At 46.1% G+C, this 27,728-nt stretch overlaps 1 protein-coding gene across 1 annotated transcript in view; it reads right to left on the bottom strand.

Moving 5' to 3' along the window:
* Positions 1 to 24,717: 24,717 nt before the first annotated feature.
* The window catches only part of chchd6 (coiled-coil-helix-coiled-coil-helix domain containing 6), a 331,439-nt gene continuing 328,428 nt past the window's right edge, over positions 24,718 to 27,728 (bottom strand). Inside the window, exon 9 of the mRNA XM_033037363.1 lies at positions 24,718 to 25,093. Coding sequence (XP_032893254.1) covers positions 25,070 to 25,093 — 24 coding nt within the window. The 3' untranslated portion in view covers positions 24,718 to 25,069. The remainder of the gene's footprint in view (positions 25,094 to 27,728) is intronic.

Below are 27,728 nucleotides of genomic sequence, written 5' to 3'. Positions count from 1 at the left end.
GTGTGTAGGATAGTGCTAGTGTATGGGGTGATCGCTGGTCGGCGCGGACACGGTGGGCTGAAGGGCCAGTTTCCACGCTGTATCTCTAAGTCTAAAGGTGGGGGAGGGACAAAGCTCGGTGAGTGATAGGTAGATACAGGTGAGGGGGGGGGGAGTAGTTTATTGGCAGATGATTGGACAAAGGCCAGCGTGAAAAGACAAAAGGTGTGAGATAAGGTAGAAGAGGGGCGAATCGTGAAGCCGGAGGAAGGAATGTAGAAGAAGAGGTTGGGAAAGGGATATGGGAGAAGACTTTAGACTTTAGTATCTAAACTTACAATTTTACACAAGCCAATTCACCGACAACCCGCTGGTCTTTGGAGCGTGGGAGGAAATGGGAGCACCCGGAAAAAACCCACGCGGTCACAGGGAGAACGTCCAAACTCTGTACAGACAGCGCCCGTGGTCTGGATCGAAACCGGGTTCTCTGGTGCTGTGAGGCAGCAACTTTACCGCTGCGCCATCGTGCCACCCCAAAATGGGTGCGGGTCCAGGTGGGGCACATGGGAGGGGGGGGCGTGGGGGGGGAGGGGAGGGGATTCAGTTTGGTTACCTTAAACTGGAGAGCCGAGTGTTCACACCATTGGGTTAGCTGCTGTTTATTAGCAAGTGTCCCACATACACGCTGAGCACACTTACCTGAGTAAATGAACAAGTATTTGCACAGGATAATTGGATTGGAAGTGGTTGCATGTTCTGCGCTCGGTGGAATGGGAAAGACCTTCGACTAAGTGTCCTCACCCATCCTCCACCCTCCACGCCCCCCCACCCCCTCATCTCCTCCCAGAGGGTCCGCTGAGGATGGTGGGCTCAACCCTGGTCCATCACGGCCACAGCCCTCCACTCCACTGAAAGCATCGACACCGGGATTTGCCACAAGAAGGCAGCATCTATCATCAACGATGCCCACCATCCGGGCAGTGCCCTCTACTCACTGCTACCATCGGGCAGGAGGTACAGAAGCCTGAAGGCCCAAGTTGCCAGGTTGAATTTGAATCAGTCTGAGTAAAGATCTTGACCCGAAACGTCACCAATTCCTTCCATCCAGAGATGCTGCCTGTCCTGCTGAGTTACTACAGCATTTTGTGTCTGCATTTGATGTAAACCAGCATTTACAATCCCTTCCTAAAAATTCCTCCTCATCTCCTTTCTGAAGCTACGTCGTTTCATTCAAGGCTGTGGCCTCTGGACCGAGACTCGCCCACTAGTGGAAACTTCTCAAAAGAAAATCGAATATGGAGTTAGTAACTCTTCCCCAGACAGGATTCCAAACTGTGGTTAACTCAATGACTTATTCAGACTTCAGAGTGAATCTTGTCACTGAACCACTGAGTTATTAACACCCCCTACCTGCTTTAACTGTTTGCAGACTTTTTTTCTTTTTTAATCAAAATATACTTTATCCAGAATAAAAAAGGATATACAGAACAAGACTAGGGCGGTACGGTAGATAACAGTGCTGCCTTGCAGCGCCAGATACCCGGGTTCGATCCCGACAACCGGTGCAGTTTGTACGGAGTTTGTGCGTTCACCGTGTGGGTTTTCTCCAAGATCTTCGGTTTCCTCCCACACTCCGAAGACGTACAGGTTTGTAGGTTAATTGGCTTGATATAAATGTAAATTGTCCCTAGCGTGTATAGGATAGTGTTAATGTGCCGGGATCGCAGGTCGGAGCGGACTCGGTGGGCCGAAGGGCTTGTTTCCACACTGTATCTCTAAACTAAACTAAACTGTGTAAGAGCTCTCTGATATTCTCAGCGGCAGAACATACATTCATTAGCGTTGCATTTGAATAAATTGAATTGAATACGTTTTTTTAATTGAATACATTTTATCAGCCAAGTATGTAAACATACAAGGAATTTGCCTTGGCGCTATGCTCGCAAGTAACAACACGATATACAGTGGACAATTAAAAATAAAACATTATAATTTAAACATGTGATGAATGAAATAAAATACCAGAGCACAAGGAGGCTGCAGACTACTGTTCACCGAAATATCATTATACCAGCCACTCTTGCCACTCATGTGGCCCCCTGGGGTGATATCCCTTCCCTCGTTTGAGGCGAGTCCCCACTGGACCCTGCCCCTCAGATGCTAAACAATGTGTGGACCCACCCTGGAACCGAGGTAAAGACTTTCCACATCACAAGCACTAATTCACAGAGCCCTGGATGCAAAGATGTGGGGTTAGCATCTAGACCAGTACAGCTGCACCTCAAGGTCAGACTGACACGGTGGGGAAAGATAAAAAAGAGTAATTCGGAGAGCGGGAAACGTACGATCATTCACAGCTACCTGCAGAGAAATATTATTTCTTGAGAAAATAATTCATCTCTTTTTTTCACCTGCGAAGCTTTCAAATCATCTTTTAATGCATTTAAATCCCCTCATTTTTAAAGTAAATGCTCACTAATCACTGTCCACCAGCCTGAAACTACAGGAAAATTATCTTAAATAGATCCAGCAATCCAGGAAGATTAGTCGCCTCGTAATGTAAGAGGGATAAATAAAGCAGTTTGATGACTTCCTGCAATAATGCTGGCAGACAGAGGGGGCCAGATCAATTGTTCCACAACCTCTGAATGGATGTACTCCCAGCCCACTCCCTCCCCCAGCACCCTGCCCCCCCCCCCCCCCCCCCCCCCCCCCCCCCCCCCCCCCCCCCCCCCCCCACACACACACACACACACACACGGACACTCAAACTCACAAACACACAAACACCAACACACTCACACTCACACACACACACACACAGAGACTCACACACTCACACGTACACACTCACGCACAAAGACTTACACGTACACACTCACAGCAATGCACACGCGCGCGCAAAGGTACACACACACACACACACACACACACACACTCACACACACACACGCAGTCTGAAGGAGGGTCTCGACCAGAAACGTCACCTATTTCTTTTCTCCAGAAATGTTGCCTGTTCCGCTGGGCTGCTCCAGCATTTTGTGTCAATCTCTGGCAAACACATACAGTACACACTGACACACACATGCACACACACACACACTCACACAAACACACATGCACACACACACACATGCACACCCTAACAGACACACACACACACAGAAACATACACACAGACACTCTCACACACATATACAGACTCACATACACAGGCATACACACTTACACAAATACTGACTGACAAATATTCACAAGGATAAAATAATTAATGTATTTGTTTCAGAACCTGTGAATGCCTTTACTCCAATCTCACCAATGCACAAACCCACACATAATCTCATACCAAATCTTTTCACTGTACCTCAGTACACATGACAATAATAAACTAAACTAAGTGTACACACACATACACACACACATACACACACCCGTACGGAGGAGGGCCGGTTCGCTGCCAGCCAGCTGTTGGGGATACAGACAGTGTAGAGACAGACGGCAGACGTGTTGGGCGGGGTTGGGGGGGGGGGTGGGGGGGGGGTTGTGGACAGGTGTTGTGGACGCTCACCACTGGACCCAGGTTTTTACTGGGGATGATTTGATGCACACAATGTGCATGGGCCTCTCTTCCACCTGCAGGGCGAGGCCTGGGACTCGGGGAGAGACCAGTCCCACAGCTACTCTGTCAAACGGATTCCACTCACGGTTGGCCGTGTGGGGTTTGTGTACATTTTGCAGCAAAGCACTGTTTGAGAAGACACTTTGGATGGTTTGCTGTGGTACAATAATTAGATTCTATAGACTGCTGCATGGTGCTGTTTATATAAACTCTTCCATGTGTTCACATAATCTGCTGTGTATAAGGTTCCTGTTGACTGCTGTGGCTTTTGTTTACTGAGTAAATAGGGTTCGTGTCTTTCAAAACTATCTCACTGCTGTCAATCCTGCCCTCACCGATTCACTGCCTGATTTAGTTTAGTCGAGTTGAGAGATACAGCAGGGAAACAGGCCCTTCAGCCCACTGAGCCCATGCCGACCATCAATCTACCGTTCACACTAGTTCTATGTTATCCCACTTTCTCATCCACTCCCTACACACTAGGGGCAACCTACAGAGGGCCAATTAACCTGCAAACCCGCACGTCTTTGAGACGTGGGAGGAAACCTGAGCTGCCTGTACGGATTTGCATATTCTACCTGTGACCGCGCGGGTTTTGTCCGAGTGCTCCAGTTTCCTCCCACATTCCAAAGAAGAATGGGTTTGTAGGTTAATTGGCTTCTGTAAATTGTCCCTCTGTGTGTCGGATAGAACTAGTGCACGGGATGAACGCTGGTCGGCGTGAACTCGATGGGCTGAAGGGCCTGTTTCCATGCTGTATCTCTAAACAAACTAAACTAAATTAGATAAGGAAAGCAGACCAGATTATTACAAAACAAAGCTGAGATAGGGTTGTGGTTAGGGCTGTGAATTTTTGTTTAAAGACCTGATACTAGGAACCTTGTTCACACATAGGGTGGTGGGTACATACAGTAAGAGCTGCCAGAGGAAGTGGTTGAAGCTGGTACAATAATAACATTTAAAGGTCATTTGGACAGGTACGTGGATAGGGAGGGTTTAGAGGGATATGGGCCAAATGCAGGCAAATGGAACTAGCTTGGTTGGGGCATTTTGGTCAGCATGGATCAGTTGGGCTGAAGAGCCTGCTTCTGTGCCGTATGACTCAATAAGATCACATTAGTCAAGGTCGTTTTTGATTGTCAAATGTATTGGGGCTAGAACCACCAAATACTTACTTGTGATGGTTTACGGGCTCATTAACGCACCAACACAATAAATAAATATACAGTAATGCAGAGTTGTGGACGCAGGCCCAGGCCACCACGCAAAACAACCTCCCTTCCGATGAAGATAGACACAAAATGCTGGAGTAACTCAGCGGGACGGGCAGCATCTTTGGAAAGAAGGAATGGGTGACGTTTCGGATCGAGACCTTTCTTTAGACGTACAGGTTTGTAGGTTAATTGGCTTCGGGTAAAAAAAATGTAGATTATCCCTAGTGTGTAGGATAGTGCTAGTGTACGGGGTGATCGCTGGTCGGCGCAGACTCAGCGTTTCTGCACTGTATCTCTACAGTCTAAAGCAGTGGTTCTCAACCTTTTTTAGTGATGTACCCCCTGTGAAATATTTTTTCAGCAGAGTACCCCCTAATCAGCGCAAAAATATAGGCCTACATATATGTAGACCTATATTTTAAAATCTCACGTACCCCCTGGAGTGCCTTCACGTACCCCCAGCGGTACGCGTACCCCCATTTGAGAACCACTGGTCTAAAGTCTAAAGAGCAGATGCCTGCAGCAATTCCACACTCAAGGAACATCCATTCTCTGGGGATATTAAGAGGCCCATACATTTGGAGTTTTATCTAATTTCCCATCACATTATTGTAGGGCTACTATCTGTCACACACGAGTGTCTGTCTCTGTAAACAGTAAAAGGAGATTTCAGCTCGTTATACCATCGTCACAATGCAGAGACGGATAAGGAACAGTATTCCTTCAATCTGATTATGGTACAGGACATGAATTTGATAACAGCAGCATGTTTAAAGAATGAGGTGCTTATCTCCCGTGTTCTATCACCTCTGTCAAAACTTTGCTAAGCAATCCCTTCACAATCATACAAGCAGTCAGTTCTGTTTAGGCACCTCCTCAACAAATGACCGTTTCTATTAAACAAGTGGGTTATCTGATTAAAGGAGTGAATTGCACAGAATATTCAGTGTTGGATGAGGCCCTTCGGCCCATCTGGACGGTGCTATCCTTAGACTAAGTCCCCAGATGCATCAACTAAATCATAGAGTCCAATAGCTTAGAGTCATACAGTCATACGGCCCTTCGGCTCAAATCGTCCATGCCAACCAAGAAACCCAATCAAAGCTGGTTCCATTTGCCTGCGTTTGGCCCATATCCATTCCTGTCCAAGTGCCTTTTAAATGCTTATATGGTACCTGCCTCAACCACCTCTTTTGGCACTTTGTTCCATATACCCATCACCCCTGAGTGAAAAAGTTGTCCCTCGGGTTCCTTTTAGTTTAGTTTAGTGTTGTATAGTTTAGTTTAGTTTAGTTTAGTTTAGTTTGATTTGGTAGAAACATTTAGTTTCGAGCAGTTTAGTTTAGTTCAATATAGTTGAATTTAATTTGTTTCGTCAATTATTGTCACGTGTACTGTAGTACGTGAGAAGCTTCAGTTTGCGTGCTATCCTGTCAAAGAAAAGACTATAGATGAAACAAATCAAGGCGTCCATTATCCAATATCCGGCCCACTATGGTGGCGTCATCTGTAAACATTGATTGAGTTGTATTGGTATTTAGCTGCATAGTCACATTTAAGGAAAGCTCAGATCCACATAATGATTTGGACAGAATGAAGTTGCAGGGTCTCATCCCGAAACATCGCCCATTCCTTCTCTCCAGAGATGTGTATTTTATGTGTGTATTGTGTCTTTTCACTTAGTATGGCAGTATGGTAACGCAAATTTCACTGTACCTTGGTTGGTTAAGTGACAATAAACACAAACTTGAACTCGAACCTGCTGCCTGTTTAGTTTACTCCAGTATTTAGTTCCTCCCGCATTTTGTGTCTATCTCCAAATAATTTGGGGACTTGGGCAGGTGTGTGGATGGGAAAGGTTTAGCGGAATATGAGCCAAATGTGGGCAGATGGGATTAGCTTAAAAGGGGCGTTTCGGGCAGCATGGACGAGTTGGGCCGAAGGGCCCATTTCCGTGCTGTATGACTCCATGAGCTATTTGTCTCCCCCTTGGATCAGAGGAGACAGAGAGGCAACTTATTGAAGATGCACAAAATGATGAGGGGTTTGGACAGGACAAGCAGGGATGATCAGAGGGGTGATGAGGAAATAATGTTCTTGTTTCTAGAGGCGGGGTGGGGGAGGGGTTTGGTACTCTCTGTCTGGGAGGCTGCTGGAAATAGAGCTCTCACAACATTGGGGGTTGGGTTCGTTATCGTCACGTGTGCTGAGGTACACTTTGTAACCTTTGATTTGCATATTATCCATTCAGATCAGAGCAAAGAGGGACCCGGCAGGGGGCCGGCCGCCTGCTGCCACATGTGGGGACAAGCAGTTGATAGACTGTTTGGTGAACTTCTATAACTTTGTCAGCGCCAATGGCTGACCACTTATTTAAGAAGAACCAGAAGCAGGGCCCACCGTTTAAGAATAAGGGGTAAGCCATTTTGAACGGAGATGAGGAACAACTTTTCCACACAGAGGGTTGTGAATCTGTGGAATTCTCTGCCTCAGAAGGCAGTGGAGGCCAATTATCTGGATGCTTTCAAGAGAGTTAGATAGAGCTCTTCAAGATAGCAGTCAGGGATATGGGGAGAAGGCAGGAACGGGGTACTGATTGTAGATGATCAGCCATGATTACATTGACTGGCGGTGCTGGCTCAAAGGGCCGAATGGCCTACTCCTGCACCTATTGTCTATTGTCTAAAACATGACGACACTTGTGTACTGCCTAGGCGAGGTCTGCTGTATGGTTTTACCGGGTTGTATGCCAAAACAAAGCATTTCCCTGTACCTAGGTACACGTGACAATAACGCATTGTTGAATCACCCAGACGGCCTATTTATCACCTGCTGTTTCAGGTGGTTAAAAGCCAAACCATCTGTCAGATAACTCCTTGCGGGGCTGTTTATAGTCAAATATATTGCTGGTTCCAAACCATTTGTAGCCCCGAAGACTTGAAGCACCTTGATGAGGCCAGCGCTGCAGGATTCAGTTGCTAAGTGTTCATGTAACTGCCAGATGTTGCTCTGTAGCTCCGTCCCACAGGATACACCACCACTGCCAAGTCCATTGCTCAAGAGATCGAACGTGGAATTCCTCTTAAAGTATTTTTAGTTGTTCAATGAGGGTGGCACACAGTGGGGCAGCGGGTAGAGCTGCTGCCTCACAGTGGCAGAGACGCAGGTTGGATCCTGACCTCGGGTGCTGTCTGTGTGGAGTTTATACGTTCTCCACGTGACCGTGTTGGTTTCCTCCGGTTTCTTCCCACATTCCAAAGACATGCGGGCTTGTAGGTTAATTGGCTTCTGTAAATTCCCCCAGTGTATAGGGACTGAATGTGAAAGTGGGATAACATAGAACTAGTGTGAACGGGTGATCGATGGTCGGCGTGGACTCTGTGGGCTGAAGGGACTTTTACCCTGCTGTATCTCTAAACTAAACTAAAATAAACATGGTCATAGGCGAACTGTGGGTCAACTGGGCTGGTGAGAATGGGTTTTGATGTGGACCAGGATGGCGGTTTGAAGAGTTTAAGCTGCCTTGATCTGGACTCTTTACACCAGAGATGAGGTGATTTCACAGAGAAGTACAAGTCTTACAGGGTTTGGCAGAGTAGATGTCAACTTGCTGTTTTCTCCTGAATGCAGGGATGAAGGGCGACCCGACAGAAGTATGTAAACTTATGAGAGGCATAGATAGGGTAGACATTCAGAACCTTTTTCCCCATGGTAGAAATATCAAAGACTAGAGGGAATGGCTTTAAGTGGCAATGTTTACGGAGATGTGCGGGGCAGGTTTTTTTACACAGAGGGTGGTTGGTGACTGGAACTCACTGTCAAGGGTGGTGGTGGAGGCAGATACAATAGTGGCATTTAACAGAGTTTTAGTTAGGCCCATGGATATGCAGGGAATACCTAGTCCACGCTGACCAATGATTACCTGTACACTAGTTCTATTCTACACACTACGAACAATTTGCAGAAGCCAATTACCCTACAAGCCTGCACGTCTTTGGAGTGTGGGAGGAAACCAGAGCACCCGGAGTAAACCCGTGTAGTCACAGGGAGAACGTACAAACTCTGTGCGGACAGCACCCCTAGTCATGATCGAACCCAGGTCTCTCGTGCTGTGAGGCATCAACTCTAACACTGCTCCTCTGTGCCGGCCCAAGTCTTCTTTGGATTTAGACACAAAATGCTGGAGCAACTCAGCGGGTCAGGCAGGATCTCCAGAGAGAAGGAATGGGTGACGTTTCGGGTCGAGACCCTTCCATGGACTTGCCCCATAGGATCTTTGGATGGCAGGAGAGATAGGGCCAGGCCGTGACATCTCAACCAAATCTCATCTCAATCTGACATCTCAACCAAAAGGAATTCCCCTGCTGCGTTGGACATGAAACCAAAAGTTGATCGGTGAAGAGTCAGCAAGATGTTGAGGGGGAGAACAATGGACAATGGGGACTTGAGGTGGGGGGGGGGGGGGGGGGACATGATGCAGATACTGTGTATACTTTGCAACATTGTCAGCGCCCTCAAGTGACAACTATTTGTATACCGTGGGAATGCAGGCAAGGAATTTCACTGTGACTTGTCATATGTGACAATAAAGTATTCCTACATCTCCGCCCTTCACCTGCAGCACTTGCTGAGGATTGCAACCAGAGGAGTAAAGTGGGCTGATTGATGCCAGAGTAAACTTGTTTAGCACGCAGGGATGTGCGGTTCCACCCAGGTGGGGCATGTATAGTGTGGAGTGTGAAGTGCCTCTCTCGTCACTTAAACCGCAAATATTACAGGTGCGGTGATTTCAATCAACAGGGAAGTCAACATGACATTGACTTTTCACCATTTTAACTTTCAGTTTGTGTGTCATCGGGTCATAGAGTCATACACCATGGAAACAGGCCCTTTGGCCCAACTTACCCACGCTGACCAAGGTGCCTCATTTACACTAGTCCCACCTGCCCTCATTCAGCATATATCCCTCTAAACCTATCCTCCAGTTTATTTCACCCCCATCTCTACATTCTGTCTGAAGATCCGAAACATCGTCTATTCCTATTCTCCAGAGATGCTGTCTGACCCGCTGAGTTACTCCAGCATTTTGTGTCTGTCTTTCCTATCCATGTACCTGTCCAAATGCCTTTTAAATTTAGTTTTGTTTAGTTCAGAGATAGAGCGTGGAAACAGGCCCTACGGCCCATCGAGCCCTGCTGGCCAACAATGACCAGTACACTTGTTCTATCCTGCACATGAGGGACAATGTTGCACGCAGACATCCCCAGTAGTCAGGATCGAACCCAGGTCTCCGGCGTTATATAGTAGCATCTCTCCTGCCGTGCCACTGGTTTTATAGTACCTGCCACTGGCAGCTCGTTCTATACGCCCACCAGCCTCTGTGTGGAAAAAGTTGCCTCAGGTTCCTTTCCCTTCTCAGCTTAAACCTACAATCCCTGGTTCTTCATTCCCTTTCCCTGGGTAAAAGGCTCTGTGCATTCACCCCATCTATTCCCCCTTATGAATTTTTGTACCTCTATAAGATCCCCCCTCAGCCTCCTGCTGTTAGAAAATGCCAACGACATGAAAGCTGTATAGTTCTGTGAGTAATTTACTGTGTGGAAACAGCTGAAAAATTCTGATAGAAGAATAATATGACGAGGTTTCCTGTGTCAACCATGTATTTTGCGTTTGTACAACCGGATTAAAACAATGTTTTTAAAAAAAAGGAGTGAAGTCCTAGCCTGCCCAACCTCTCCCTACAGCTCAGGCCCTCGAGTCCTGGCAACATCATTGTCAAATTGCAGCAGAAATGTTTCCTGTTCTCTAAATTACTAAATTACTCAGTAAGGTCCCAATCACATGAGGATATAGTTTTCTCCGCAGTACAGTTCCCCATGGTATAGGAGGATCACATTAAAGCGACAATCAGATGGGTCAAGAGTCAAGAGTGTTTAATTGTCATATTTGCCGGTAACGGAACGATGAACCGGGCCGGTATCTCAGCCCCCCCGGCGGCCTAGGCAGACCGTCACGGTAACCTTGGACTCCTCTCGGAGGCCGTGACCTCCAGGTAAAACGGATTGCCCAGCAAGGCTCTGGAACCAAGGGTGCTGGAAAATTGATGGTGAACCTGTACAACCCTCAGTGTTGAACAGATCAAACAGAGATTAGAACACAAGACTGTCTGAATCACATCATGGTATCAGTCCCACAGGAACAATTCATAGCACAGTGCAGATCACACCCTGGTACAGATGGGTTCACAGTACAAATTGTGTTACAGTGCAGATAACACTGTGGTTTAGATCACAGGGCAGTATAAATCATACAGTACATCAAAGTACAGATCACACCATGATTTGATTCCATACTTGGGTGTAAATCTCTCCTCTAGTCAGGGAATTGGAAACGATGGCTAAAGACTTGAAATTAGAGCCAAGCTTTTCACAAATGAAGCTGTGATCTGTATTGTGGCGACAAGGAACTGCAGATGCTGATTGACATGTAAAACCTAACTGATAAAAGGGGCAAAACAGTGGCCCCTGTAGTAGAGTTGCTGCCTCACCGCACCAGAGATGCAGGTTCGATCCTAACTACGGGTGCTGCCTATACGGTGTTTGTACGTTCTCTCTGTGACCATGTAGGTTTTCTCCGGGTGCTCCGGTTTCCTCCCACACTCCAAAGACGTGCAGGTTCTGCAGGTTAATTGGCTTTGGTAAAATTGCAAATTGTCTCTAGTGTGTGGAACAGTGCTAGTGCACGGGGTGATCGTCGGTCAGCGCGGACTCAGTGATCTGGAGGGAACCCATGTGGTCACAGGGAGAACGTGCAAACTCCACATGCAGACAGCACCCGAGGTCAGGATAAAATCCGAGTCTCTAGCGCTGTGAGGCAGCAGCAGCTCTGCCTCTGTGCCACTGTTACATCAAGTGGTCGAAACAAAGAACTGCAGATGCTGGTTTATTACCAAAGATAGACACAAAGCTGGAGTTACTCAGTGGGCCAGGCAGCATCTCTGGAGAAAAAGGATGGGCAAAATTATGGTGTCCACTGAGCACTGCGTTTTCAGGTCAGACACTGAAGAAGGGTCCCAACCCGAAACGTCACCCATCCATGTTCTTCAGAGACGCTGGCTGACCCGCTGAGTTATTCCAGCACTTTGTGTCAATCACTGTTCGATCAAGTTACATAAATGTTCGAGAGACAAGAGTGTTTAGAAATATTTCTAGAGCAAATCAAAAATCAGTGTTATTCACATGCAGTTACTGGTTTATTATATTGCGGATTATTGTATATTTATCTGTGTGTTATTGTGTTTACGGGCCTGGTAAGCTTCAGCAAGTGAGAATTAGATTGTTCCCTTGCTGTTGCAGATGACAATGAAACAATCTTCACTCTCTCTTGACATGCTGATGTTTATCTATGTGCAAGCCCAGCGAGGTGCACAAATCCTCACCGCAACCAGGCGAAACGTAACACAGGGAGGTACATTCATCTGCAAGGAAAGTAATTCCTTCACCACCGCTTGAGTCATGCATGGCATTGACTGTGTGGTTAAACCCTCTGCAAAAATGCAATGGCTTTGAACTGCAGTGTTGATTTTAGAATGACTCACCACAAAACTATACCCACTGAGACATTCGCAAACACTCGTTAGTCAAACTCCTCCACCTCCGAGAGAGAAATGCCCCAAATCAGAAGCAAAATGGAGGCATAGGGGGCAAGAAGATTACGTCAGCGTAAAATCCCCAACTTTCTTTTCCAGCATTCCTCCCCCTTCTACAATACAAACTCCAACACAACTCAGAACTACAACTACCTTGATTACACCAGGGACTTCAGGCTTTGTTTTTGTTTTGCAGTATGTTTTTATATTGTTTTGAACTTCCTTTCATTGCATATTATGGTGTCCACTGAGCACTGCGTTTACAGACCTGCTGGTTCAGTTTAGTTTATTTTACATTACTTTAATACCTTTAGTTTTGGTTAGTTCAGCTCAGTTTCGTTTAATTTTGTTTTGTTTCCATTTAGTTTACTTCAGTTTAGTTCAGTTTAGTTTAGTTCACTAATTTAGTTTAGAGATACAGCATGGAAACAGGCCCTTCGGCCCACCAAGTCCATGCCGACCAGCAATCACCCATTCACACTAGTTCTATCCTACACACAAGGCCCAATTTCAGCCCAGAAGCCAATTAACGGACAAACCTGCATGTCTTTGGGATGTGGGAGGAAATCGGAGCAGCCGGAGAAAACCCATGCGGTCACAGGATAAATGTGCAAACTCCATACAGACAGTGCCTGAGGTCAGGATGGAACGCAGGTCAGTGGCGCTGTGAGGCAGCAACTCTACTGCTGCACCACTGTGCCACCCCTTGCTGCTTCAAGGAGGTGTCTCATTGTTCCGTTTTGGGATATAGTGACAGTTCAGTCTGAAGAATGGGTCCCGATCCGAAACCCCTGTCCATTCCCTCCCCAGATGCTGCCTGACCCACTGAGTTCCTCCAGCACTTTGCGTTTCACTCAAGATTCCAGCATCTGCAGTTCCTTGCGTCTCGGATTGTAAGCCTCCAGGAGCAAGATACAAGCAGCAGTCAGAATCCACAGGCCCTGACCATCTGTACTCAGCTCAGACGTACTGACGCAGAGAGTTGTGAATGGAAAAGTGGTGTCAGTATGTGCTGAGGTTGCTAGTTCATAGCTGCCTCCCTTGTCGGCTAAAGCTGATGTCACAATGATCGATGGGGCAGTGTTTGGAAGAGCTTAAATTTCTGCGCGCTGCTCAGAAGACAAAGCAGTCAAAGTGTGGGTGAGATAAAAATGCAAGCCATGTCTCACCGACTATCATCAGCTGCATATAAATTCCTCCAGATTGGTTAGGACTTTCAGTTTCAAAAACGCTTTAGCTTAAACTAATCTTCTGATTAGGACCGTCAAGCTGATATGACTGCCAGGTCGGCTCAGTGGCTTGAATTTACTTTAAAGATATAGCGCGGTAACAGGCCCTTCGGCCCGCCGAGTCTGTGCCGACCAGCGTTAGCACCGTACACTAGTCCTATCCTACGCACTAGCGACAATTTACAATCTTTGCCTACAAACCCGCACGTTTTTGGAGTGTGGGAGGAAACCGGAGCACCCGTAGAAAGCCCACAAGGTCACGGGGAGAACATGCAAACTCCATACAGACAACTCCCGCAGTAAGGATCGAACCTGGGTCTCTGGGGCTGTTGGGCAGCAACTCTACCGCTGTGCCACAGTGCCGTCCTTGCAATTGTTGCCATTTGTCCCATAAGACCATGCATGGTTGAGGCTCTGCTGCAGGAGTTGAGGGGATGACAATGTAATCCTAGGAGAACTGAGGGGGAGAACTCCTTTCACTTTCCTCCTCTTTTTTTTTTTTATTTGTTTATTTTATTAGAAGTTAATACAGTACAAAACAATACAGTGGCACCTAATTTTAGGTGCCAACTATGTCATACTGTAATCCATTCTATGTACAACCTCTAGTTTTATGTTATGAGAAGGAAGTAGGCATGACAAGAAAAAGAAAACAATAGAAAGGGGAAAAAGTGGAAAAATAGATGGTAGAGAGTAGAAAAACGTGAAGTGTGTATATAAAAAAAAAAAAAAAAAAAGAAAAAGTGGAAAGTAGAAATAGAAGAGAAGGCCCCTTAAAAGAGAATTTTTCAAATCTATATTCGGAGATGTAGATCTATCCACGTCATGAACTGAAATCAGCAATCCTTATGGTATCGCTGCATCACATGATTCCAAAAAGTCGATGAAAGGAGACCAACTCCTTAAGAATTGGTCATATTTATCTATTAGTCGGAGTCTCATTTCTTCAAGGCGTGCTATGTCCATCATATTCCTAATCCACATTTTAACAGTTGGTATGGTTGTATTTTTCCAAAATTTAAGTATCAATTTCTTTCCAATTATTAACCCATAATTAAAAAAAACATTTTGGTCTTTATTTAAATTGGTATCTTCTCCTATTATTCCAAATATAATCCATTCCATTTTGGGTTCTATTCTTGACTTGAAGAGCTTTGTAAATATATCAAATATATCACTCCAAAATTTATTCAACTTTGTACATCCTACAAATGAATGTGTTAAATTAGCGTTTTGAAACAAACATTTATCGCATCTGGGAGAGACGTTTGGATAAAATTTATTCAACCTCGTTTTTGAATAATATAGTCTATGTAATAATTTGAATTGAATTAAATTATGTCTTGCATTAATAGAACAGTTATGTGTATTCATCAAATACTTTTCCCATCTATCCTTCGAGATCTTTATCATTAGCTCCTGTTCCCAATCTTCCCTTAGTGCTTCTGTTGAGGGTGATTCTCTATATAATATATTATTATAAAAGTATGATATTAATTTTTGTGAATCAGCCTTAATATTCATTGCTTCTTCTAAAGGGTCTAAAAATATAGTTTGAAATCTATGTGTATATTTCTTCATAAAGTCACATACCTGTATATATTTAAAATATTGATTATCCTTCACTTTAAATTTTAATTTTAATTGCTGAAATGATAACAGTTTACCCAATTCATACATATCCCCTACTTTCCTAATCCCCAGTCTATCCCATTGTTGATATGTGTTGTCGATGAGAGAAGGTTTGAATGCGGGGTTGTTCAATAGTGGGGTTAGTACTGATAAATTATTTAATTTCAAGGATACTTTTATTTGTTTCCAAATTCTTATTATATTGTGAATAATTGGGTTCTTCTTATATATTATACTATTCAATGTTATCGGTGAGAGCAGGATCGTTCCTATATCGTGCGGATAGCACTCCTCTTTCTCCATTCTTATCCACTCCAACTGCTGAGTGGAACTATCCAGCCAGTACATTATGTTCTTAATATGCACTGCCCAGTAGTAATACATAAAGTTAGGTAATGATAAACCCCCAACTTCTTTAGATTTGCACAAATGCTTTAGTTGAATTCTATGTGTTTCCTCCTCTTAAACCCTGAGTTACTCCAGCACTTAGTACTGGGAGCAACTCAGCGGGTCAGGCAGCATCTCTGGAGAAAAAGACGTTTCGGGTCAGAACCATTCATCATACTCCTCATGTTCTCCAGGGTTGCTTCCCCCTGTGCCTGACCCGCTGAGTTTTGCCAGCACTTTATGTTTTTGGCTCAAGATTCCAACATCTGCAGTTTTTGTGTCTACTCTCGTTATTGCGAAATCAGGCAGCATTCTGGTAAAACCTCTGCTGCACCCCCTCCGAATCCTCCACATCATTTTGGTAAGGGGACGACCAGAGCCGCATTCAATACAGGCACTCTTCCACTTACGTAATGTTTATGTTCTGTGAACCCTTACCCATGTCAGATTTTCTCCCCGACACCCCCATTGTTTGCGTAAGTGCTCGTTTACATAAGTGGCCTATTGTGTAAGTTGGGGAGTGTTGGCACTCCACATGCACGCTGACTTGATGTTCACCACTGTGGGTTGGCTGGAAGGAGAGGCAGAGATTTCCATCGCTTCACCATCCACCAGCCACAAAGGTCACAATGCCTGACCATTAATCAGAGGTCAGTGCTGCCTTGTGGCCATTAGTTTCCTTTTCTAAGGTAGCATCAGGAGAGGTGGATATGAAAGATTTAGAGGGAAGTGGGCTGAATGCGGGATTGGGGCATCTTGGACAAGTTGGGCCTATTTCTGTGCTCCATGACTCTAAAACTCAAATAACTTGTGAGTTGTCGTCTCATTAAGGGTTTGCAGCTTGACAGTGCACAGAGTACAAGACATCTCCTATCTCCGCGCCCGACACAATACAAATGCCTAAATCTGTTCTTTAATATTTTATGAAGCCACCAGGTCCCAGGTCCATAAAGCATCGTGAGAAAAGCCACAGGAGAGAGAACTGCGAGAAATATTACAGCTTGTCCACATTTTTATCACTTTGGCTGGTCATTTTAGTTCGGACTTTCTTTCCAGATATTGTAGTGTTCATTAATGGATGGGTCTTAGATATAGTGGCACAAAATGGTGTTATGGTGGGGCAGTTGGTAGAGTTGCTGCCTCACAGCGCCAGAGACCCGGGTTCGATCCCGAATACAAGTGCTCTCTGTACGGAGTTTGTACGTTCTCCCTGTGACCACGTGGGTTTTCTCCAGGTGCTCCGGTTTCCTTCCACATTTCAACGACGTGCAGGTTTGTAGGATAATTGGCTTCTGTGAATTGTCCCTAATGTGTAGGGTAGAACTAGTATACAAGTGATTGATGGTCAGAGTGGACTCAGTGGATCAAAGGGACTGTTCCACACTATTTCTCGCAAGCCTAAAGTCTAAAATCTAAAGACTCGCTCTCTTACTTCATCGTGTGAGAAGTCATACAGCATCTGAGGAGGGAATGGACGGGCGACCTTTTGGGTCAGGACCATTCTTCAGACTGATCACTCTCAAGGGCCTGTCCCACTTACGTGATTTTTGGTGAGTAGTGGCCCAAAGAGTCGTACCTTTTTTCTGGTCGCCGCTGGATTTTCAACATTTTGAAAAGTTTCGGCAACCAGTTGTGACTATGACGGGTGCCGGCAAATTGCGTAAGTGGGACAGGTCCTTAAGGTCGTGGGACGGTCGTGAGAAGTCTCCTACGGTCGTACAAGGTCACCCGCGACATGTCGCCAGGGGTCGCCTGTATGGTTGTGAAAGGTCTCCTATGGTTGTGAGAGGTCTCCAAAGAGTCGTAGTGCCTTTCTGGTCGCCGCTGAATTTTTAACATGTTGAAAATTTTGGCGACCTATCACAGATGCCAGCAGTCGCCTACAAAGTCCGCGAAAGTGCGACAGGCCCCTAAGATGATCAGTTGTTGATGTAACACATGATCCTTCTTGGAATTTAAACCGTTCCATCACAGAGTTCATAGTAAAAGGATCTTGAGAGTGAAACCTCCAGCAAGAGGTACACCAATGCTCCATTTCCAAGCATTCCAACCAACCTCCCTTCCATTGCCTCCATCTATACTTCATGCTGCCTCGGCAAGGCCACCAGTATAATCAAGAACCAGTCTCACCCCCTCTTCTCTCCCATCAGGCAAGAGACACAGAAGTGTGAAAACACACACCTCCAGATTCAGGGACAATTTCTTCGCAGCTGTTATCAGGCAACTGAACCGTCCTATCACCAACTAGAGAGCGGTCCTGACCTACCACCTATCTCATCGGAGACCCTCGGACTATCTTTAATCGGACTTTACTGGACTTTATCTTGCGTTCAACGTTATTCCCTATCTCCTGTATCTGTACACTGTGGACGGCTCGATTGTAATCACGTATAGTCTTTCCACTGACTGGACATAAAATAGAACATAAAAGCGTTTCACTGTCCCTCGGTACCGTGACAATAAACTAAACTAAACATTTATAGGAGGTAATGTGCTCAATAGTAAAGCTGCAGGTGCGAGTCTCGAGTGCTGGCGACATTGATACAACATGCTGTTCGAATTTTTCTCCTGAATCCGTGTAATGAGATACGGCGAGATTGCATGAAATATTTGCTAATGATATTCAGCGTTCTATTTACCTGGTTATTAAAAATGTGATGGAGACGGTTTGACTGCACTTTGCAAGTGATTTTCTACATTTAACCCTTCCTCTACAACCGTGGCTCTCGGCAGCGGGGCTTTTGTTTCAAGTTCAAGTGAGTTTATTGTCATGTGTCCCTGTATAGGACAATGAAATTCTTGCTTTGCTTAAGCACACAGAAAATAGGAGGGATTTACTACAAAACAGATAAATGTGTCCATATACCATGATATAAATATATACACACATGAATAAATAAACTGGTAAAGTGCAAATAACAGAAAGTGGTTATTAATAATCAGAGTTTTGTCCGAGCCAGGTTTAATAGCCTGATGGCTGTGGGGAAATAGCTATTCCTGAACCTGGTTGTTGCAGTCTTCAGGCTCCTGTACCTTCTACCTGAAGGTAGCAGGGAGATGAGTGTGTGGCCAGGATGGTGTGGGTCTTTGATGATACTGCCAGCCTTTTTGAGGCAGCGACTACGATAAATCCCCTCGATGGAAGGAAGGTCAGAGCCGATGATGGACTGGGCAGTGTTTACTACTTTTTGTAGTCTTTTCCTCTCCAGGGTGCTCAAATTGCCGAACCAAGCCACGATGCAACCGGTCAGTATGCTCTCGACTGTGCACATGTAGAAGTTAGAGAGAGTCTTCCTTGACAATCCGACTCTCCGTAATCTTCTCAGGAAGTAGAGGCGCTGATGAGCTTTTTTGATAATTGCGTTAGTGTTCTCGGACCAGGAAAGATCTTCAGAGATGTGCATGCCCAGGAATTTGAAGTTCTTGACCCTTTCAACCATCGACCCGCTGATATAAATGGGGCTGTGGGTCCCCCTCCTACTCCTTCCAAAGTCCACAATCAGTTCCTTGGTTATGCTGGTGTTGAGGGCCAGGTTATTGCGCTGGCACCATATGGACAGTTGCTCGATCTCTCTTCTGTACTCTGACTCATCCCCATCAGTGATACGCCCCACAATAGTGGTGTCGTCAGCGAACTTGATGATGGAGTTCGCACTGTGGTTGGCTACGCAGTCATGGGTATAGAGTGAGTACAGCAGGGGGCTGAGCACGCAGCCTTGAGGTGCTCCCGTGCTGATTGTTATCGAGGCTGACACATTTCCACCAATACGAACAGACTGTGGTCTGTGGATGAGGAAGTTTACCATAATAATGCCAAAGGTGTGGACGGTATTAGCTACAAGGAGAGGTTTAGCAGACTTGGATTGTTTTCTCTGGAATGCCAGGGGCTGAGAGGAGATCTGTTAGAAGTATATAAAATTATGAGATGCACAGAGAGGGTAGACAGTCAGGCCTGTCAAAGACCAGAAGGGATAGTTTTAAGGTCAGAGGAGGAAAGTTCAAAGGAGATTGCGGGGAAGGTCCAGGAAGGTACAGTGAAAATTTTTTTGTTGCAAGCTAACCAGTCAGCGGAAAGACTATACATGATTACAATCAAGCTGTCCACAGTGTACAGATACAGGATAAAGGGTATAACATTCAGTTCAAGATAAAGTCCAGTAAAGCCCAATTGAAGATAGTTTGAAGGTCTCCAATGAGGTAGACGGGAGGTCAGGACTGCTCTCTAGTTGGCGAGAGAACGGTTCAGTTGCCCGATAACAGCTGGGAAGAAACAGTCCCAGAATATGGAGATGGGCATTTTCATACTTCTGTACCTCTTGCCTGATGGGAGAGAAGAGGGAGCGACCAGGGTGAGACTGGTCTTTGATTATGCTGGTGGCCTTGCCAGGGCAGTGTGAAGTGTAGATGGAGTCAGAATGTAAGTTCAGAGATACATTAAACATAGCAGGATAAATATCCTTCGTTCTGCTTCAGATGTTGACCTGTGTCGCTTTGTAAAATGTTCTTAATGTCGGCACTTCGGGAAACATATCCCATTAGAAGTCCCATTTGTACGGTGTAGAACCGTTAGTGGAACAATGGCACAGTGGTAAAGTCACTGGACTAACAACCAGAGTTCTGGACCACTGAACCAGAGATGTGAGTTCAAGTCCCACCATGGCAGCTAGGGATTTAAAATTCAAGATAGTAAGTAAAATAAATCCGGTATTGAATAAAATACTCCTTTTGTGTCGAGAAGTCCAGAGATACACCACCCTTGTGAGAAGATGTTCCTACACACTTATCTTGTGTCTATGTCCCCTCATTTGGGACTCTCCTGATGGAAGTGTCTCAATAGGGCGGCACAGTGATGCAGCTGTAGAGCTGGTGCCTCACAGCGCCAGAGACCCCAGTTCGATCATGGCTACGGGTGTTGTCTGAACGGAGTTTGTACATTCTCCCAGTGACCATGTGGGTTTTCTCCAGGTGCTCCGGTTTCCTCCCTCACTCCAAAGACGTACAGATTTGTAGATTAATCGGCCCTCTGTAAATTGCCCTTAGTGTGTAGGATGGGATAGCATGGAACTAGTGTATGAGTGTTTGTGGTTGATGTGGACTCGTTGGGCTGAAGGGCCTGTTTCTACGCTGTATCTCTAAACTAAACTAAAGAGCTGGCAAACGTGATAGGTGGCTGCAGGCAAGGAGGGGTTGATTAGCAGATGAGTCCAGTGAGGGAGATGGTTGGAGACAGAGGTGATCAATGGAGAAGACAAAATAGTGTGGATGTGGACCTGTTTCCACGCTGCATCTTCAGGTTGTGTGTATCCAAGGTTAAGGTTTAGTTTATCATTGTCATGTGTACCAGGGTGCAGTGAAAGGCTATCTTGATTTACTTTAGAGATACAGCGCAGAAACAGGCCCTTTGGCCCACTGAGTCTGCGCTGACCAGCGATCACCTCCTACACTAACACTATCCTACAGACTAAGGACAATTTTACTTCGGAGTCACGTGAGTGATTCCGTGAAGAACCCGTTCAGCACGCATGCGCGGCATTACGTCCAGCAGAGCAACAGCAGCACAGCGGGAGTCAGGCGCTCCCGCTATGGAGGTGAAAGATGGACCGTCAGGTAAGCTGATGTCGGGTTTTTCTTTCACAGGGAGCCTTCTGCTGTCCGGCAGAGAACAAAGGCTCTAGAACAAACCTGTCCCCCACTCGACTCCACGGAGGAGCGTTCCATCTGGGGGGGGGGGGCAGCATCAAGGCGGTAGGATCACTTACCCGGCGCTCCGCTATCCCGACACCGTGCCGAGCCCAGCCCGCTAGCGCCTGAGCAGCGGGCTGGAAGTAAAGCCACGGAGGCGTCCGGCCGGTGGCTCCGACTTATCGGACGGGGACGTCTCTCCACCCGCACGGGGGGAAAGACAGCCGCCTGAACAGACCTGCCCCCGCTCGACTCCACGAAGGAGCGTTCCATCTCGCGGGGGCAGCATCAAAGCAGTAGGACCGCTTACCGGGCGGTCCGCTATACCCCGACACCGCGCCGAGCCCAGCCCGCTAGCGCCTGAGCAGCGGGCTGGATGTAAAGCCAAGGAAGAGGCGTCCAGCCGGTGGCTCTGACTTATCGGACGGGGACATCTCTCCACCCAGGTGGGGGAGAGACAGCCGCCTGAGCCGCTTGGAGCGGCTCTTGGAGCAGGAGCTCCAGCGAGGTGCACCCCAGGAGGGGCGCTCTTGCAGAGGGGGGTCAGGCACTCCCTCCACAGTGCCTTGTGCACTGTCCATTGCTTCCTCCTTTCCAGAGGATAACTTTGGTGACCAGGACTGGGCTGGTCAAGAACAGGGGCAATGGCTGAAGATCTCGGGAGTATGCAAGGGGTGCAGGAACAGGAAGAGCTGCTAGGTGTGGTGGACAGCTACGTGGAAACCCCACGTGCAGGAGGCCGTTAAAAGCCTGACGTCAGCCATCACATCGTTTTTCCTCGTTCCATGGACAAATACGGAGATGACCACAACCTTCGTAAACAAGTCATAAGACCTGCCATGAAATCCTACATTGCGGGGTTGTGCATACCCCAGCCACTGAGCCAGACCCACTGCTCTTTGGCAAAAACCTCACAAAGCATATGAATGACATGCAAGAGGTTTTACAAAACTTTCGGCTCATGAGGGCAGGGCCGGGACGAGCAAACCAAAAACAGTAATTCCTACGCAGCAGCACCCCATCGCGTCCATCAGTCAATGTCTACCATATCGGACTGATGAAAGCTCTGTCGTTATTCAGGGAATGATCAAACAGAGCAGACCAGGAACACCTAATCCAGTCGTGGAATTCCGGGCTTACCCGCCAGAAACACGGTTATGTGCCATGACCCTATTATCCTACATAGACACAACCAAAATATTCGAGGGAGATGAAAAGCCTTGTGGGTCAGTCATAAATAACCTTATGGTCGGGTGACGAGCCATTTCGAGATGGCTCAAGCAGGTGCTAAAAGCTCCTGGGATAAAAACTAACATGTACAAATTTCATTCCACCAGGGCAGCATCCACGTCGACGGCTAAAAGAATGGACGTGCCTATAAACCACATCCTGGCTACAGCAGGATGGTGGGGGGAAAGACCGTTTAGAAATTTTATAATAAAGGTGTTGGCAAAACCTGTTTTATTTGCAGGAAAGATTTTACAGACTGCAAATATTTAATTTAAGCCCAATTTAATTTCTTTGTTGTTATTGTTAAAAAATACCATTGTGTTTTTCTACAAACAGATTCATTGGTTGGTTACGATAACACACTTCCTCCCTCAAAGACTTCGGCAGTGATGTAGTAATAACTGTTACACGGTTTGAAATCACAGAGCTTTGAAATCTTCACGGAATCACTCACATGACTCCGAAGTAAAATAGTAAGATTAAACGAGAACTTACCAGTTTGAAGTTTGATCTGTATTTTATGAAGAGTTACGATGAGGGATTACGTGCCCTCCGCTCCCACCCTCAATAATATTGGTCAAATTCATAAACTGATGTCTCCTTATCTTTACTATGTTTACTTCAATAACTGTGTCTATCTGTGATTCCACACCGCTGCTTTGAAGTATGCCGCGCATGCGTGCTGAACGGGTTCTTCACGTAATCCCTCATCGTAACTCCTCATAAAATACAGATCAAACTTCAAGCTGGTAAGTTCTCGTTTAATCTTACTATTTTACAGCTTACCAAAACCAATGACCCGACAAACCTGAATGTCTTTGGAGTGTGGAGAGAAACCGGAGCACCTGGAAAAAAATCCACGCGGTCACAGGGAGAACGTACATTCTCCGTACAGATAGCACCCGTAGTCAGGATCAAACTCTGGTCTCTGGTGCTGTGAAGCAGCCAATCTACCGCTGCGCCACTGTGTTGCCATAATTTATTCCACAGGACCATCTTTCTGCTCTACTTAACCTAAGCACATCAGACTTTCTTTCTAAAGAAAAAAGACACAATGTGCTGGAGGAACTCAGGAGGTCAGGCAGCATCCCTGGAGAACATTACTGATGATGTGTTGGGTCGGAACCCTTCTTCGGACTGATTGTAGTGGGGGAGAAAGCCGGAAGAGAGATGGGGCGGGGAAAAAAGCCTGGCAAGTGACGGGTGAGGGGGGGAGTTACGATAGGCAGATGGGTGGACAATGGCCAGGGACGAAAAGACAAAAAGTGTGAGATAAGGATAAAGAAGGGGCAAGAAATGTGAAGCTGGAGGAAGGAACATTGGTGGAAGTGGACGGGGAAGGGGAAAGGGAGAAACGACTCCTCATGTGTTTATTTAGCTTCATCATTAATGCATTGGTGATATTCATCCAAACTACTCTCTTTGGTACTGAATCCTACATTCTAGATGTCTCTGCTGAACTTCATATTGGTTTTATTGACCAAGTTATATTTATAACTTTCACAGTAATTTGGGTGACGTGTCTTTCCGACGTCAGCAAGTTCAAATTCTTGTCTTATTGTGTCTAAATCGCTCCGTGATCTCAGTCTTTCTGTCTATTTAATTTGCCAACAAAACCCCTTAACTGTCCTCTTGGGCATCTACGTTGCATGGGATTGCATTTTCTGGAACGACGGAGGTTGCAGGAAGAGCTGACTGTGCATCATATTTAGAGGCATCGATAGGGTAGACAGTCAGAACTATTTTCTCAGGATGGAAATGTCAAAGACTAGAGGGCAAAGTGTACAGGATGTGTACGGGGCAGGTTTCTTTACAGAGGGTTGTGAGTGTCTGGAATGCGCTGCCAGGGGGTGGTGGTGGAAGCAGATACTATAGTGGCATCTGAGGCTTTTAGACAGGCACATGGATATGGAGGGATATGGATCACATGCAGGTAGATAAAGGATGCTCTTGACATTATGTTCGGCTCTTAAATTGTGAGTCGAAGGGCCTCTTCCCGTGCTGTTTAGATTAGCTTGACCTTGGATCATGTTCGGCACAGACATTGTGGGCCGAAGGGCCTGTGCTATGTTCATACTTCAGCTCAGGCAAAGAACATTTTCAGAAACAAAAACCTTTTTATTCAGCTGAACACAAGAAACACTGAACCATCCAAGACTCTAACATGAGAACCAGCAACGTAATGGAGGGGTTTGAAGAGTGGAGGTACAATACAACACAATGCTCCATGCAGTATAAGCGGGGGGGGTAACACTGGGGCAGTGGTCCAAGCAGCATGAATCAAACATGGGGCTACATTTTCACAACTAACGTGGACTGAGGGAATCAAAGTCAGCTCAATGCATGCTTATTGATAAACAGAATTCTGGACAAGCCCTTCTGGTCTTGCTTGAGATGAGTAGAATTGTGTTTCCATGGCAACCGGCGCTGCACAAAGCCTCCTTGTAGTTCAGCCTTGATTCACCAACAAAGTCTGAAAATAAGAAGACATGCAACTTTTACTTGCTTCACTAGCTAGCAGAGAATTCTCATGCACCACCTGTGTGTATGGACATGCTCATAATCACTGAGACATACAGCGTGGAAACAGACCCTTCGGCCCAACTTGCCCTCACCAACCAACATGGTCCATCATATCTATCCAGTTGAGTCTGAAGAAGGGTCTCGGCCCGAAAAACATCACCTATTCCTTTTCTCCAGAAATGTTGTCTGACCCGCTGAGTTACTCCAGCACTTTGTGTCTATCCCTCTAGTTGAGTTCAGTTTGAGTTTAGTTTATTGTCACATGTACCGAGGTACAGTGAAATACTTTTGTAGCGTGCCAACCAGTTAGCAGAAAAATAATACATGATTGGAATCGAGTTGTCCACAGTGTACAGATACATGATAAATGGGAATAACATGAATGAAGTTAATGCAAGATAAAGTCCAGTAAAGACAGATCAAATATAGTTTGAGGGTCTCCAATGACGTAGATAGTAGCTCAGGACTGCTCTCGAGTTGTTGGTAGGATGGTTCAGCTGCCTGATAATAGCTGAGAAGAAACTGTCCTTGAATCTGGAGGTGGTGGATGTAAACCTGTCCTATCCCTGTACCTGTCTAAATGTTTCTTACTGTAAATGTTGCGCTAGTACCTGTCTCACTACCTCCTCCGACAGCTCGTTCCATACACCCATCACCTTTTGTATGAAAAGGTTACTCCTCAGGTTCCTATTAAATTGTTCCTCCCTCACCTTAACCTGTTCACTGCCAACATTTTTTTCCACTATTGGCCACACTGCGCCGTTTTTTTTTCTAGGTCAAGGATGACTCATCACACAGCCATAAAATGACAATAAGCAAAACGAGTGACATGTGAAAAATACTCGGGGGTGGTACTGAACAGGTTAAACCTATGTCCTCTGGTTCTCAATTCCCCAACTCTGGACAAGAGTCTGTACATCTACCAGATTGATTGTACACCTCTATAGGATCACCCCTCATCCTCCTGCACTCTGAGGAATAGAGTCCTATCCTGCTCAACGTCTCCCAATAGCTCAGGTCCTTGAGTCCTGGCAATTTGTAAATCTTCTCTGTATCCTTTCCAGCTTGCTAAGCTGGGGCTCATGTTGTCGACCTCCCCGTGGTGAGTCCCGTCAACTGACCTCAATCAGGCGAATGACAACAAACAAGAGACAGCAGCAGCGGCGCAGCTTGGCGCCAACCCGGAGCATGCGCCCAACCCGGGCGGGCACCTACGGATGTCGAACCGGATGGCATCACCTTGCTGCAGACGTTTGCTGCCTCCAACGCAAGAAGACGAAGCTTGCTAAGCTTACAGTGTGTGGTTGATGATTCTACTACTTTCTCTAGAACATCAGGGCATTGGGTACAAGGTAGACACAAAGTACTAGAGTAACTCAGTGGGTCACGCGGCATCTCTGTAAAAAAAGGATGGGTGATGTTTTGGGTCGGAACCCTTCTTCAGACTGAAATATAGAGGGGGGAGGGGACATTTGTCGGTTAATGGGCTTTGGTAAAATTGTAAATTGTCCCTAGCTTGTAGGATAGTGCTGGAGACGGGGTGATCGCAGGAGGGCACGGGCTCGGTGGCCAAAGGGCCTGTTTCCATGCTGTATCTACAAAGTCTAAAGTCAATCAGATCAGATAATACTATACGTAAAAACAATCAAGTCAAACTCAAGTACAATAGATACAGAGTGCAGAATATAGTTCTCAACATTGTAGCGCATCAGTTCCAGAGACAAAGACCAATGTCCGCAATGGAGTAAAGGTGAATCAGACAATACCCTGCATATCCATGTGCCTATCCAAAAGTCTCTCAAAAGCCACTATCGTTTCTGTTTCCACCACCACCCCTTGCACCGTGTTCCAGGCACCCACCACCTTCTGAATAAAAAACTTGCCCCGCACATCTCCTTTATACTTTGCCCCTCTCACCTTTAAGCTAAATCCTCTAGTATTTGATATTTCCATCCTGGGGAAAATGTTCTGGCTGTCGACCCTATCTATGCCATCATTTTATATACTTCTGTCAGCATTCCCCTCAACCTCCGGTCTTCCAGAGAAAACAATCCAAGTCTGTTGAAGCTCTCCCTGTTGTTCATACCCTTTAATCCAGGCATCATTCTGGTAAACATTCTCTGCACCTTTTCCAAAGCCTCCACATCCTCCCTGTATTGGGGTGACCAGAACTGCACGCAGTACTCCAAATGCAGCTTAACCAAAGTCCTATAAACACAATTAGCTGGAGTAACTCAGCGGGACAGGCAGCATCTCTGGAGAGAAGGAATGGGCTACGTTTCTGGTCGAGACCCTTTTTCAGGTTAGTCTGAAGAAGGGTCTTGGCCCGAAATGTCACCCATTCCTTCTCTTCAGAGTTGCTGCCTGTCCCGCTGATTTACACCAGCTTTTTGTGTTTATAGGACTTTGGTTTAAACCAGCATCTGGAGTTCCTTCCTACACAAAGTCTTGTAAAGCTGTATCATGACTTCCCGACCCTTATACCCAAAGCCCCGACCGATGAAGGCGATCGTACCAAATGCAACAGTGCACAGTTTATTGAATTTATGGCCAATAAAACCTTCTGAATTTGCACTCAATATTTC

The sequence above is a fragment of the Amblyraja radiata genome, chromosome 18 (genome assembly GCF_010909765.2).
Source record: "Amblyraja radiata isolate CabotCenter1 chromosome 18, sAmbRad1.1.pri, whole genome shotgun sequence".
NCBI classification, from domain to species: Eukaryota; Metazoa; Chordata; class Chondrichthyes; order Rajiformes; family Rajidae; genus Amblyraja; species Amblyraja radiata.
This window is presented reverse-complemented; position numbering and strand designations above follow the sequence as displayed.